The sequence below is a fragment of the Pomacea canaliculata genome, linkage group LG9, assembly GCF_003073045.1.
Source record: "Pomacea canaliculata isolate SZHN2017 linkage group LG9, ASM307304v1, whole genome shotgun sequence".
Taxonomy (NCBI): Eukaryota; Metazoa; Mollusca; class Gastropoda; order Architaenioglossa; family Ampullariidae; genus Pomacea; species Pomacea canaliculata.
In genome coordinates, this window is record NC_037598.1 from 2,314,680 (window position 1) to 2,330,430 (window position 15,751).

The 15,751-nt window shown below is 47.9% G+C and overlaps 2 protein-coding genes across 2 annotated transcripts in view; one reads left to right on the forward strand and one right to left on the reverse strand.

Moving 5' to 3' along the window:
- The first annotated feature begins 280 nt into the window (after positions 1-280).
- Positions 281-9,708, forward strand: LOC112572842 (protein trapped in endoderm-1-like). Its single transcript, XM_025252748.1, is given in 4 exon segments — positions 281-2,437; positions 8,441-9,161; positions 9,164-9,442; positions 9,445-9,708. Coding segments are annotated over 3 exon segments (1,056 nt in total). The 5' UTR covers positions 281-2,437; positions 8,441-8,629; the 3' UTR covers positions 9,690-9,708.
- Positions 9,709-11,728: 2,020 nt separating this feature from the next.
- The window catches only part of LOC112572840 (histone deacetylase 6-like), a 28,584-nt gene continuing 24,561 nt past the window's right edge, over positions 11,729-15,751 (reverse strand). Inside the window, 1 exon segment of the mRNA XM_025252745.1 lies at positions 11,729-13,846. Coding sequence (XP_025108530.1) covers positions 13,809-13,846 — 38 coding nt within the window. The 3' untranslated portion in view covers positions 11,729-13,808.

The following is a 15,751-nucleotide window of genomic DNA, read 5'->3' on the forward strand; positions in this document are numbered from 1 at the left end:
ACCCAAGGTTAGGACGACACACACACCATCACAAACCACTATACAATCCCAAGCGCACACACACACACACATACACACTCGCTGCCAATGGTTCCTCCACTTTCAGTTTGGATTCCTGCCCTGGTACCTCCCTTCTGTCTCCTATCCCTCCCCTGGTAGCTACCCACTACTGTACAAGTTGTTCATCAAACACCATCCCCACACTATGCCGCTCTCCTACACTCATTCGGTGTCACAGCTGGACTCACAGCTGGACTCACAGCTGGACTCACAGCAGGACACCAGAGTCCAGCTGACTTTCCCAGAGTGAATTTGTAGCGAGCACACGAAGTTGTTTTTAAGGGTATCCATGGGACGCTGGTAGGCGAGGAAATCTTGTGAGTGCGCGACAGCACAGAACAACTCAACGACGGCAACGATGATTATGATGATAACGACGGCGACGTCGATGATGATTATGACCTCAACGACGACGGCGACAATCACGATGACAATGATGATAGTCATGACAACGATGATGATAATGACGACGAAAACAACGATAGTCCTGATGGAACTGTCTTTAAGAGTTGGGTCAGCGTTCGCAAGTTGCAGGCTGCCCCACCCACCGACCGAGCACGAGTTGGGGAGGGGAAAGGTCACCGCACGCTACTTGCTGCTCCACTGCCAGGGTCCCGCCCCTTCCCCCCACGTCTAAAGCCAGTAGTTAACATCAGGCCAGATGTACTGTTACTTCGGAGGTAGCTAGCTATGAATCGGAACGCAGATCGGGGTAAGTCTAACTACAAACAGACGAAAAATCTGAGCGGAAAATCCCTCCTTACCCTTCCGCTCTTAAGATGTGTCCACAAACATCGCCATACACAGAGAAAACAAACACGTGACGTCACGCTTGTATAGCGACACGCCTCATCACACGCTCCAAGCTCTCAATGGCTGAGGCCTTCGTAACGACATCGCACGCTTGTACAATCTTAAGGCCAGTTGCACATTATTTTAAAACTTAAAACTCTTCTAAAGAAGCAAATACAGATTTTTAAAAATTGCTCTATTATATGCGCTGCACAAACGTAGACAAATAATTGTACTAGTGGCAGCGAAAGAATGGTTGAAATGGTTTTTTTTATCTTATTTAAAACAATTTTAGTTTTTTTGTAAAGTTGTAAGAATGTGCTGCGCTCTTAGTTTCTGAAAAAATATGATTGCTATATAAATTTAAGGCATAGGTTTACAATTAGAAAAGTGTTGTGCAACTGGCACTGTGTTGTTGACCTGTCTGAGAACTGTACACCTTATTGTGACTGGAAGGCAGCAGTTCTTGACCCTCACCGTCGGGCAGTGCCTGGTCATGGCCAGACACAAGGTGCACAGACACCTGAAGCACACTCCTCCCCCACCTACACTCACAGGACGCAAGGTCGGGTGGGTGAGACAATGACAAACGTTTATCGCGGGTCATCACTGTCCTGACTACTGTGACCAAACTGTCGGCAGGTCGTCCACTCCAGGGTGGTGCTGATGACAAAAGTTACACTGGGCGACACTGAGAACCTGGCAGGAGGCAGGCAGGTGGGGGGGGGGAGACTGCACATCAACCAGTTGGCTTTCAGCTGCGTCACGTGGTGTGCACTTGATTACGACGAGAAAATGCGATGAATGCACGACGAGAAGCCGGGCATCGTGGTTTAAGCCAAAGAAATAACAAGGGAATGCATGGAGCATGCTCTTTCGGAGAGTGAGGGCAACAGGGTTTGTTTCCATTCTGAAGGACTTGAGAAGGCGCAGGGCTCATCTGTTTAATGAGCTTTATTTATCTCAACAGCACTTCTTTAGTGCCAAAGCTTCTTACACTCCAGCGTGGTATCCATGCACTGCTGGAGGATGCACCGTCACTAAGCATGTCCGCTGGAGATTATCATGTCATAGGCTAACGGCATCGCTCCATGTTACTCGTCAACGAGGACAACCCGAGGACCAAAGACTGTTATTGTGTAGCGGGGTTGTGGTTACAGACAAACAGGCTTGCCAAGCACTGTATGTAAGCTGCATGTTTGTCTCTTCCGTAACCTACACATTTACATGTGGAGTGTCGCAGTTGCCCAGCCTAGCCTGATAAACACAGGGGGCAGCCCCGCCACGTCCTGCTCCCTCGCCTGGCCCCAGGCGGACAACAGCCAATCGAAGCACCAACGAGAGGGAAAAGAGAGATGCAGTTTTATTACAGCAAAGCAACAGCTGACGACCTGCATACCAAGTGAACTACTACAGGAGCAGCTACCTGACAGTGTAGACAGACATGACAGTGATTAGCCTCCAGGGCAGAGACCCGCTGACTGTTTGAACTCACAGTGCAAGGGGTGACTTCAGTGTGGGCCTGCCGAGACTGAGCTGTGTGTTGTAGCCGAGACCGCAGGAAGTGACGTCTTGGTAGCTGACGGTAAGTCAGTATTTTATAATTAATTCGCCGTCATAAAACTAATTGCCATCTTTATAACGACTTTGGGACGCAGAGGTTCAGGTGACCTATGAACACGCTCGATCAGAGTGTTCATCGCGTATTCTGAGTGTCGGGATATTTATCCTCAGATTAATTGTCGATATCCACCAATAAGCCCAGAATGCTGCAGTGGGAATATAGAGTAAAAGGAGTTTCTTTCACACCAAGCACCAATCACCCTCCCTTCCACTTCTGAAAAAAAAAAGGAAGGAGAAAAGTTATGATGATGACGATGCTGGTGCTACAGACCGTAGAGACGACCTCGGACAAAGCTGACAAAGTTACCTACCTACCTGCGGCCAGAATCGGAAATTACGGTTCATGTCGGGTCATGAGAGGTCGGAATGGGGAGGGAAGGGGAGGGGACAAGAACTCTGCGCACGTTCTCAGACAAGACCGGCACACATGTGACTCCTCCATGACCAGCACCTACCCCACCCCTCCAAGTATCGCGCAGGACAAGCAGTGGCCCTGTTCGTACTCCGCGCACGCCGCTGCTAGCCGGAAATACGTCACACGCCAACGGCTGCTACTGTCGCACGCTCCAGCCTCAGTGGGCTATCGCTGCCGTGCACGTGTGTGCGCCTGCATGTGCTGATCATGTCAACACTTGTTTTCCCTGACAATAGTCATTCTGTACTACTTGTACGCCACGTCACAGCCACGTTCTTACACTGGAGGTCACAGGTCACGTGACCAGCGGCGGCACTACGACTGACCACGCCATGTGTGTTGGTGCACTGACTGGTGTGTCCACTCAAGATGGAGCACCTTTCTGTCAATGTTTTCTGTTCATTTCTGTTCTAAATAAAAATTGGATTAAGTCTAGAGAGCGCCTTTATTCCGCTAAACACAAATAAATGGTGAGGAGCAAAGGGTAGACGCCCAATCCTGACCCCTGAACTTCGTTGTTGACAGCCGTGTGAAGGTCAGAACCATTTCTCACATCGCCCCCTCGGTGGTCAAGTCTCTACAAGCCATCAATATTCTCTAAATAACCTTCTATCTCTATTATCTCACCACAGAAAGAGATAAAACTAATCATTAATAAAGTATGATGTGATTTAACACCCTTTCCCTGAAAGTACAAATGCTGCGCAATGGGACTTAGAATGCATAGCACAGTAGTGATAGCGGTTATGGTGTGTTGTTGTTGGACGCATGCGCTGTCACAGCCGGGTTCATTCACTCACTCGCAGAATTAAAACACGAGAGAAGCGCGAGATTTCAAATTCCACTTCGTCCAGTGAAATCGTCCTACTGCATCTTTCATCTTAGAGGTGAGCTCCAGGTAGAAGCGCTTTGCTGCTGACCGCTTTCTACGCATTCGGTGTGGGGGGTGGATGTGAGGGCTAGTGGGGGTGGGTGGGTGAATGTGAGGGTTAGTGGGAGGACAGTAGCAAACTGCGCAGGCCTGCCAACACGTTGGTGTGAAGATCCAGCGCCTGCAGCCAGGTGACGGAAGCAGCAGAGTACACCGGAGATAGATGTTTATCTCAACCGCTCACCGGCAACAGTGTTGCTGTCAACATGTCCGCCAAAACGAATGGGGAAGCTGAAGACAGGTAGTTCTGGCACTGTCCTGCCCAGAGCGCCTGTGAGCAATCACGTGGAATGAATGAGTTGTTAGTGCACGTGACCGTGTGATCACGTGCAGCGTGACGCGGCGCGTGCGAGGACTTGGAGGAGAGCTGAGGTGGTGATGGGTCCTTGACTAGGCTCCAGAGGCTGGACTTGTCCTCTCCTCCCTTTACCACACCTCCACACTTTGTTACAGCGTGTCCTCGCCGTCAGTAGTCATCGGCGTAAAAACAATAAAAGCGATAAGTGGTTCACTGTGTCTAATTTTAAACTTACTGTTTACTGCAACTCAAATTATTTTTGTAGTATGATGGACTACTTTGCTGAAAGATGCGAGAACTAGACTTTCTGTGTAGTAAAGTGGTGCGTAACAATGAAGACTTCTCCTTCCCTGCAAAGAATCTTGTATATATCCCCGCATCTTCAGTTTAAACTTTCAGACATTTTAACTCAAATCGTGCTGGGTATCACGGAATGCCTTATCCAGTTAGGACTGGAATACATTTGAAAAACATGAACTTTCAGCGCTACAGAAATGAGCTGACGAGATATACACACTGGAAATACACCATACCTTCAGGTAGTATAAACACTGGCTCAGCACAAGCCTTTTGTTATCTGCTGGCAGACAGAACAGACAGAACAGAGCAGACAGAACAGACAGAATAGAGAGAACAGACAGAGCAGAGCAGACAGAACAGAGAGAACAGACAGAACAGAGCAGACAGAAAGACCAGAGAGAACAGAGAGAGCAGACAGAACAGACACCTAGCACTATACTACACTCACTACTAGCACTATACTATAGTCACTACTAGCACTACATTACACTCACGACTAGCACTATGCTACACTCACTACTGCCAGCACTAGCACTATACTGTAGTCACTATTGCCAGCACTACCACTATACTACACTCACTACTACCGCTATACTACACTCACTGCCAGCACTGGTGCACGAAGGTGCCAACACCACCCTGAAGTCGCTAACATCACAGAGACACGTGTCCAAGCATCCTCCTGCCTGCTGTACCCCCGATCCGCCGGATGGTGCCCACCTCAGTGGCATTTACTTGCTTCATCCTCCTCGTTTCCTTAACATTTCCATCGCCTCGTCTGTCAGCCTGAGCTGAGTACACCTCACAGTCAGGAGCTCCCTGGAGCCTCAGTGAGTACACAAAACCACAAACCAACCCCGTGCTTACCTGTGTGTGTGCGTGACTTGTCGCTTGCTTACTGTTACATTCAGCATTCAATAGAACATAGAAAGATATAGATATATACAGGCAGCAGCCATCTTCTGTGCTCCTGTGTAGCTTTGCTCAGTATTTCCAAGTGGACTGTGGACTGTTGTCGCCAGACACGATGTTCTCTAGGCGTGTGTAACTGTTGATCTCTCGGCGTCTGTGTAAACACACGGGTAAACATCGCGAGGTAAACACTTCTGTCGTTTATCATAGGTCTTGATGTGTCGATGTATTTATTGACAGCTGACTGTTCAACACATCGACGAACTTGCCAGTATCCACCCGACGGCAGCAATGGCTCTACTATTGTACACACTGACTGCTTCACCACCACAGTGCACGTGCTGACAGACTCGAGAGATAACATCAACTGTAAAACATCTTTATGTATCAGAGGAGTACTACAAGCACTCCCACACTCCAGCTGGCAGTAGCCTGTCAAGTTCCGGTTGCCGCCAACATCATCTTTACATACATCCCCATTCGTCGTGAGACTGCACCACCTCAACTAGTGGCACACCCATGGTCAGCGTCTGTTGTTGTCACGGGTAACATCCTGTTAACAACGAAATATCGCTTGTGGGGTGTAGTTCCATCTCTCGGACAGCGAGAACTGATCGATAACATTTTCGCCGTTTTCTTTCTCCCCACAATCATCATCTCAAAGCTGTTGCCATGGTGAATGGTGTGGCTGGTGCACTTCACAAGTAAATAATCTACTGGGCACCCTTGTAACCACCCCTCCACCCAGCATCCCCTGGCCAGAGGAGGACAGAAGGAAGAGAAATAGAAATATTCCGCTGCCAGCAGACTGTCATCTAACGACTGTGGGCTGAGTACTACTTATGACACTCTTCAAGTGTATGCGCCACCTGTGAAACATATTGTTGTTCTTTCCATCCCACTATTAGCGGTGAGTACAGCAGCCCTCCAGTGGTCCTCAAGGAACTGATCTCCTGTCTCCACCACCAGAAATACTTACTACACACGGAGCTGGTAGAAGTCAGTGACCCGTGACGGTGGCAGGTAGCGACAACACCGAACTTACTTCCTGTGATATTTTCGCCCACTACCACCATTACACACGTTTACGTTTGCTCACAATCCAATCCACCACCACTCGTCCATCCAGCCGTGTCCGGAACCACGTGATCAGTCCGGCAGTACAGACCGGTACGCCACTGACCACGACACTCCACCCTGTTCCCTTTAGAAGTAAGAAGACAAGCCCGCACTTTGTCCCTGTGTTTACCGGCGAATATTTCCCACGGGAAACTGCGCTGATACTACTAATTACTACTAATTACACCAATTAACCAACTTCTTCAGCAAGCCTTCAAACCCTTTGTGTCATACTGATCGTCTGTCATAAGCCTCGAGGAATTCCAGTCTTCGCCAGTTTTTTACTGGTCAGGTAACACCTTCTGCAAGTCTTTAAAAATGTAAGATGTTCACAGGCCTCACTCAGAAGTAATTTTCACTCAATTGGTGCAATCTTTTAGTGAGGCGGACCGAGGCTGTCACTATGGCTACACGCACTTTGCTTTGATTGAAGCTGAAAGCTGTGGTGTTAATAGTTTTAGGTCTGACATGCTTCACTGAACCGGCAAGTGTTCAGGTGTTTAGGTGGAATGTCCAGGACTTTCCAGAGGTCCCTTAGCCCTCTTAATACTCCTTGTCAGGCGTCATGTGACCAGGCTAAAAAAAGACCATCAAGATTTACAAAAAGTGTAAATAATTTCCTTTCGTGTCTCTTGTCTTCCCCTTTTTGGCCTCTTATCTCTATTGGATCTTTTCGGGAGGTGGAGGGTTATTCTTTCTTCCTGTGTGAGTGTGTGTGGCGTGTGTGTGAGTGTGTGTGGCATGCGTGTGAGTAGTATTACTTGCTAGCCTCACCTCCTCCCACGATGGCCACAACAACGTGTAATACAATAATGTCAACACGATGTTTTTATGGAGCTGTATGGGCTTCTCCGCGCTCTCCAAGCACACAAGATATTTATTTAGCAGCGGTGGAGACTGCTGATTGTGAAAAGGGCCTTTGTACATCTTACCTGTGTTTAGTTAACATTTGTACCCAATCCACACAACATTTACTGGCTAACAAGACCATATAGCACAAAGGTGGGCAAAGGTAACGACTGCAGCAACTGCAACAGTTCAGACCTGATGATGAACTCTGGCAGCTCGTTGCGCTCCGACTCGTTCACAGACGAATGACCTGCCCGAGCAACTGTCAAACTCTCAGGTCCCAGTATCTTGCTTGTATGTGTGTGTGTGTACCCCATATTCAGCTGAAGGCAATGGCCTGATTAAAGACTAAACAAACAACAGTTCATCTCATCCTGACCTCATCTTCTCAATGTGTCTTTCAGCTGAAAGTATTTCATTTCTAAACGAAGTGAAGTATACAACCATCAATGTATCCAACATGCTGCTATCTTCAGTTTTTAAATGCAAATCTTCCAGTGCCATGTGGTTTGTCTCCTGCATGGCCTTTCGATAAAGTTTTTTTTTCAGTTTCCCGTGATGGAAATGACCAGCATGCTGAAGCTGATAGAAGACATCATTTGTCTCAATGCCTGAACAACATTAGCTCAGGAGGCGGCTGTAAAACACCAGTCAATCAGATGGAATTCCCCTGAGAACGGAAAAGAATGGACAAAATATAAAGAAATACTGACACTAAGTATAAGTGGCAAGATGCAGCGCCCCAGTGTTCCTGACAACATGGCCGGTATGGAGGCTAAAGGTTCATCTATCTGCGAGTGCTCCTGTCGCGAGATGTTGGCCGCCACGTCTCACCATCTTGTCCTCGCACACCTCGCGGGCACCCAACGTGGGATGGAGGCGGACCTGTGTAGTACTCATGGCACAAGCAATGAAAGTGTCCAGGCAATAAATAAAATAAATAATTCTTTAGCAGGTACCTTTCCGCACAACCAAGACTCACTAAACATTAGAAAGTGTTTAAGCGTGAAGGGGAAAAAGCAAGTCGGTCAAAACACTCTACACAGACATCTAAAAAGAACATTTAACAACCATTTAACATCCACCTCGTGATGTTTGTGTCATATCAGGGGGACAGCTTACAGTTTCTTCTTTGTTTCAGATCCGGGCCATCACGACTCCATGACAACCTGACAGCCGTGCTTGGAAAAAAGGAAGAAAAGAGCCCCCGCAGTTGCTGGCTCAAGACAGTGATTCTGCCTTCAGCGCCTTTTCTTGGACACGGACTGCTTCCGCAGGATTCGCATCTAGCAAGTCTTTCACACATGGCACTGAGGTCGCATCAGTGAAGATGGAGTACAACCACGTGATCGCCTTCAACCAATCGATGCCCATGACGGGCGTCGCTGTTAACAACGGCTCTGGAGAGGAATCGAGCCCGTCGTGCACAGCGCTGGACTGTTACCCGGATGTTATGTTCCAGGCCGTGGCGCTGGTGACGGTGGTGCTGGCCGTGTCCGGCTTCGTGGGCAACGCCCTGACCATTCTGGCCATCGTGACGTCAGGTCTGCGCACCAACATCAACAGCATCCTCATCGGCAACCTCAGCTTCGCCGACGTGCTCTACACCTGCCTGGTGCTTCCCCTGCAGGCCGTGGCCTTCCAGCAGAAGACCTGGGTGCTGCCTGGGTGGGTGTGCGTGCTACACGCCGCAATTCGCATCTGGTTGATCGGCGTCAACATGCTGCAGCTCAGCATCATCGCGCTGTACCGCTATCTCAACGTCGTGCACCCGCAGCTGTTACCGCGCATGGCGCAGCGCCCGGTCTTCCTGCCCATCATCGTCGTGTGCTGGATGTTCCCGGCCGTCTTCTGCGCCACGCCGTCCTGGGGCTGTGGGGCTCCTTCAGCTTCGAATCGCTTATCCTGCAGTGCACCTTCACCTCCCAAGCGGGCAAATCTCACAAGATCGTCGTCATCACGCTCGGCTACGTCGTCCCTTGCATCTTCATCTCCTTCTGCTACGCGCGCATCGGCTGCGTGGTGGCCCGCACGCGCAAGCGCGCCTCGCGAGGCAGCCTGTACCGGAAGCAGAAGAACCAGCGCGACTCGCTGCGTCTGACAGCCATGATGCTTCTCATCTTCCTGGGCTTCTTCCTGGGCACGATCCCTACTTCACCATCAACCTGGTGGACCCGCGCCAGACCAAGACCATCGCACACATCTGGGCGCCCTGCGCGGCCTGGGTGCTGTACTCCCTCAACCCGGTCATCTACACTCTGATGGACAAGAACTTCCTGCTGGCCTACAAGCAGCTCGTCTGCTGCCTCCTGTGCACCCAGACCGACAGGCGCCTGTCCACGGGCAGCCTCAGGCAACCACAGGCGCCGTCTTTCAAAGCGCCATCATAGGATTTTAAAAAGAGTAAAGACTATAAAAATATCATGGTTTTGGAAAAAGCGTCAAACCGACTGATAGACTACATAAGCCCTGCCAAATGTCCATAGAATAGTCAGCATTACACATTCACAACTAAATCAACCAGCTCAGTGGATTTTATCGGGTTCTTCTCTTCCAGTGTCAAGGAGGTCTTTTGGCCTCAAGAACATAGCTCGCTCTAATGTAGGTAATGGCTGGGCCCCTATGCGATCTTTGATTAGTGCCGACTGGTGCAATAGCAATCATTATTAGGCAGTACACCGGGTACACTTTGTTTATCTGGCCTTCTCTCTTTAGGCGTCCCCAAGTCGCTGCCAGCAGGACACCTTTGCTCACGAGACATGAAAGATATCTTACGTGGTTGGAGTTCAACTGTGGAGTTGGCAAGCCCTTCAGGGATTTCTGTGAGCTGCAGCATGCTTCGCCGTTTTTTAAACATTTTAAACGATCACCACAAAGGACGCAAACTGATTTCCTTTGTCAAACTCGAATCTCCATTGAAGAAGACGTTTAACTGCTGCCAACCACTGCTGGAGGTGGAGGTCAGGAGGTGGGTTGTAGTGGAGGACCTTCACAGGTGAAATGCTAGATAACTAACATGTACACAATTCTATAAAACCCGGTTTATCTTGTCGATCAAGATCGTGCAACGGGGATTGCTCCAGTGTCTCACCCTTCCTGAGTTGTTCTGTAGGTGCTGGGACTGGGGTGTGTGGGCGAGACATGCATCTCCTCTTTGCAGTCTTCAAGAAGCGGAGGGCAATGAGCGCGTCTGGTGACCATTCAATAGTTGTTGTCATCGTCTGACCACTACATGCATTCTGTTCGACTGACTGCCTCTATCCTCAACCAAACTGTCAGCGCAACAAACCTTTCCTGTGGGCAGTTTGCGAGATAAATTATCTGGATCACCTCAGGAATAAATTCATGAACAAGATTTACTCATAGTTTTGTGCTGAAATTTAGGAACATATTTTCACACACCACACACACACAGACACACTGACTGCGATGTACACACACATTTCTTCCCCAAACACCATGTAGTTTTCAAGTGTTAGTCTAGTGTATGTAAATTATCATCCATTTCTCTCCAATGAAAGAACTTAGTACGAAAGCGCACCAAAGGACACCGGCGGGTAACCCTTCAACTCACACACCCAAGCTCACGAGACTTGTAACACATTTCTGTGCCAACCTTCCCGTCAGCCACCCTCAGTCTCGCTCGTCTGACAGTCGTCGCAGAAAGGGAGAGAATCAAATCTGTCAGCCCCTAACATCGTTGACAAGTGACGAACGAGAGGTGCTGACAAATGACCAAGGCACCAGTTCCAAGAAAAACAAAATGCACTGAGACCTCATGGTTTACTTCTCAACAACTCAAATTCCACTTCGTCTACAACCTGGACCCCGGACCACCGTGAAGGATGGACTGCGCCGTGTCAACAACATAAGCTGTATGTGTGTGTACAGTTCACAGGCGTGGCATCCAGATATCAACTTCGTCATGTGGCAACAACATCTTAACAACCCTCGACAACTTGGTGACGAGAGGTCAGAGTGATCAGCCTGCTAGGATTTGCGGCACACAGGCACGCGCGCGTACACACAGCATTTGTCACCTTTTTTGGCCAAAGAATGTTTTTCCTCATTTTCAAAACGCCATATAATCAAATTTAAATTTGTTAACATCCGGAAGGCGAACAACCCCACAGATACCCATTTAAAGTGGAATAGATGAATTATTTATGAAGTTCACAGCCTCTCATTTAGCTGCATGCCGTCGTTCTCGCCTCAATCAAATGGAAATTTAAACAAAAACAAATTTCACGGCTAAAATGTAGTCGTTGTAGCGGGACAGGCTTTGGGTGCGAGTCAGAAGCCCGCAGTGACATTTACATTATCTTCAACTGCGAGCCGGGAGCAGTGCATCTGTCGTGGGTTGGTTGTGTCCTCGCATATCAACTCCATCCATTAACCACCCCATGTATTTAAATCAGGAAATGAGCGATTTGTGCGTGTAACGGTTTTTATTACATCATTGTAAGAAACATCACATGTCTTCACCAGTCAGCGTGGCTATCAACGGCAAGTTCGCTTTTCACAAGGTACGCAGATACCTTCCCCCTCCCGCTCCCCCCGCAAGTAAAAGAAAATAAAACTGGAATGGGGAATAGAAGGCCGACAAGTTACCATCACGAGGTGCCAACGGTCACCAGAGGAATATTGTTGCTGTGTCCAGACACACGTTGCCAGAAAGTGCTTGTCTTGGTCCAATGTCATCAATCATCAGATGTCAGCCCGCTCTCTGCTCATTCATTCCATGATTGCTGGCATTTAATTAGCGGTCATGTTGGTCCAACGGCTCTGGTCGTCCAGGCATTGGGTGGGGTGGGTGGACGGACACAGTGGTTGACATAACTCAGCTCATACTCTGTGAAAGTCCCTGTACGAGGTCCGGGCAGCCTCCTAGGGCACATGGTTTCCAAGTCGAGAGTCTCCCGTCCTATACAAGGGACTGGCTCAGTCTGTATTTGCTAGCAAAGCTGCTGCTACTGCTGTACCAATGCAGGCTGGATGCTCCTGATGTCGCTGTCCCGATCCTGATGGGGACCTCTGCCACGGAGCTGTCATCTTTGGGAATGGTGGCTTCTGTGTCCTTAAAGCTGTTCACCTCCTCCACCTGTACTCTGTTCGTGAAGATCTCTCCTTTATCATTGTTGTTAACCGTGACTTTGCTTTCCTCGGTGCTGTCTCCATTCCACGTGCGGTCAGACTGTTTGTCACTCTGTCGGTGAAGGTCTTGCAGTTCGCTGGTTTGGTGCCGCCTGCAAAGTCTGCGGTGCTTTCTGCCGATGAAAAATGGAGGTTTGATGGTTGCGAAGGGTTTCTCGCAATGATGTTGAACAGTGCAGCCCTGGGGAAGACGATAGTGATAGACAGATGTCCACCGTTTGTGAAGGAAAGCTTCTATTAGGTTCTCCAGTAGTACCATGCTTATCAAGCCTTTAGGACTTGAAAGACGCCATCTTTGATGATATGTCTTGGCACTACAAGCACAGCCCTCGGTGCCAGACTGTCAAATGAAGAAACTGAAGTGGTGAAAGAGACCCCGCTGTTGCTCTTGATGTTCATGGGTTTTCTTTCTCTCAGAATGTGAAAGCTAAAGATCTGTTCAACTGCGCTCCTACCTGGTCTCAAGCCACCTGAGCTGCAGGTGTTGATGTGATTCTGGATTACAACAGTTTTGAATGTGGCTGATTAGGCTTCTTGTTCTGTGGTTTTGCCACCGGTTGCTTTGAATAATGTTAGCGTCTATAGCCGAGGTAGAAGCTATACAGGTTGTTGCAAGATGTAGTATATGGGGTGAGTACAGCAGTGCTTTCTGTGAGGTGGTGAATGATGCCTCAGATGACCGAAGTCTTGTGATGACGATCGAATGGACACCATTCTGTGCAAGTCTTGGTCTCAGGTCACCATCCAAACTGCAGCAGCATCCAGAGTATGTAGATATGTAGCAGTCAGACCAGTTACACCCCGCTGTCACACACAAGTGACCAAGAAAAATGGCGGGAAGGACTGATTTACTTATTTCATAGAGGAAGGGAATCTTCTGAAAACGTAGGATAAGCTGTTCAGCTGCAACATTTACATACGGTGGATGGATTGTCATATTTTGGGGAAACCAGCAATGAGGGATGCTGATTGACAATTCTCTTCCGCCTGGTACACGCACTAGAGACCGGAGCTGTGATGTCGAGATGCAGCAGCAGCCATTGGTCACGTGAGCACAGGTCAGTCTGCTCTCAACAAGCCTCCACCATTGTAAGTGCAAGTGCTCCCCCATCAACCCCATGAGTACCATCGGCTGTAGTTACAACTGATAAACATCTAGTTATTCCAGAACTCAAGCGCCATCGGAAACTGTCCAAGAGCTTGTCTCTAGTCCCCGAAGCGGAAGGCACCGACATTGTCACGAAGTAGTCCTTGTGAACTTTCATGATTGTCTGTGATACCGACTACAAGTGTGAAATGTATAAATGCGTGTTCTACTTGGTTTGTGGTCTGACAAAAAATAAATAAAAACCTTGTCAAAGCAGCAAAGTCTTTGTTTCACTGAATGTAGCATCTGCAAAAAGTCCGAAAATTAACAAAGATTAAGCGAAGTAGTGTAATTTTAGAAGCATGTAAACACAAATATGAACTCGAAAAGCTGTCGATCTCACCTCTCTATCTCACACACAGACACCCTCAATACAGCATTACATACAAGGTGCAGTGCATCACACATAGAAAACGAGTCTGGAGGGCAAGGAATGAAGGTAGGAGAAAATGACAGACTGTTCTTATTCAGACAAATATGTATGAACGTTTATGTGCTTTGTAAAGTTTGTACAGGACGATGATGTAAAAACATTCCTATTGGATCTAACCTTCATCCAAAGCAGTCCAGGTAAGAATAAAACTTAACAGCGAGAAACAGAAAGAAAGCAGCTCTCAAGACGAAAAAAAAACCGATTCAAAAGAGTGTTTGAAAGAAAGAAACAGGAATTCAAAAATTACGGGAAAGAAGGGACGGAGAAAGAGTAAGAGCGAGAGAGAGAGAGATGAGAGTTTGATTAAGAGATGGGGAAGAGTGAGCGTGGTCTATCGGTCACGTGGACAATGGTCTGGAGGACGGTCTCAGAAGAGGAGAGCTGGTGCTTGGTGAATCAGTGATCACCGAGATTACAGAGCAGACACCACACAAATACACTAATTACAGTCTTCTGCTCGTCTCTCCCTCTTTAACAGTCACTCACAGAGGCAGATGACGAAGGAGCAATGGAGGTTAAAAAACACATTCACTATGCTGTGACGATCATCATCATCATCATCATCATCATCATCTCGTTGAAATTGGGTAAAACCGTTGGTGCACATGTGACTTTATAATGACAATTACTTGTACAGCGCCTACCAAACTATCTATAAAGATCTTTATAAAAGCTGCATGCATATAAACACACAAACAAACAGTAACATGCCGGAGGCTGTCAGTTCTGGAGCCAAGGAAGTATTATGTAATCGAGAAAATTCACGGATGGCGGTAAAACTAAACACACTGCTCATGGAGTGCAGTCGACATCCTGAGCACACCCAGGTGAGACATCTGAACATGTAGCGGGAAAGGTAGTCACCAACAAGGCTCGTAGATGAGGAAAAAATAAATATTGCGTGGTACGTACATCAGAAACAAACAATCAAACAATCAAACAAACAAACAAACAAACAAACTATCTATCTATTCCTCTTCGTGCATCAGGTTGCACATAAGGCCTCAACCAGAGTCCGCCACCGATGTCGATCAGCTGAAACCCGCTCTAGGTGACCCCATGTCCAGCCCTTTCCCTTCATCTCCCTTTCCACTGTTCTTCTCCAAGTTTCCAAACAAACAAACAAAAAGCCTATATCGGAGAAATGGAGAAGTAATCCTATCAAGCGAACAATTTAAACGCGGTCAATATTCTGCACGGACTTTTTGAAGAAAAAGTGGTTTACAGGGTGGATACTACTTGGTTCAGGAACAAAACAATGCATAACAGAGGTATACGGTGCAAGGAACAAAAAATGTAGACAGAGACGACACACAAAAAAAAACAGATGGGTGTGCAGTCGTCAAGCCAGTTAGATGAAGGAACACGAGTCTCACAGGGATCATCACTGTACCAGCATCCACAGTGAGAGACGGGTGAGCAACATCTTTCCATAGAAACCAAACCCAACCTACAGCCTGTTTCTTTTCACACGCCAGACTTCGTTCTTAAGTGGACAAATAAGGATGAGTGCGGCAAAGTTTGTGTAACCCCAACAACAGTTTGATGTGCGATGTTGGGGTTACACAGTTTTCCTGACTTGTTCAAACGTCTGTCCTATATTATTTTATCCCTCAGCGACGCAGAAAGCTACGGCTACGAAATAAGAAATAAATATTATAACCGGTGGGAAATTCAGTGGAGATAAAAAAGAAGTCGCTGGAAATTGTTTCACTCAC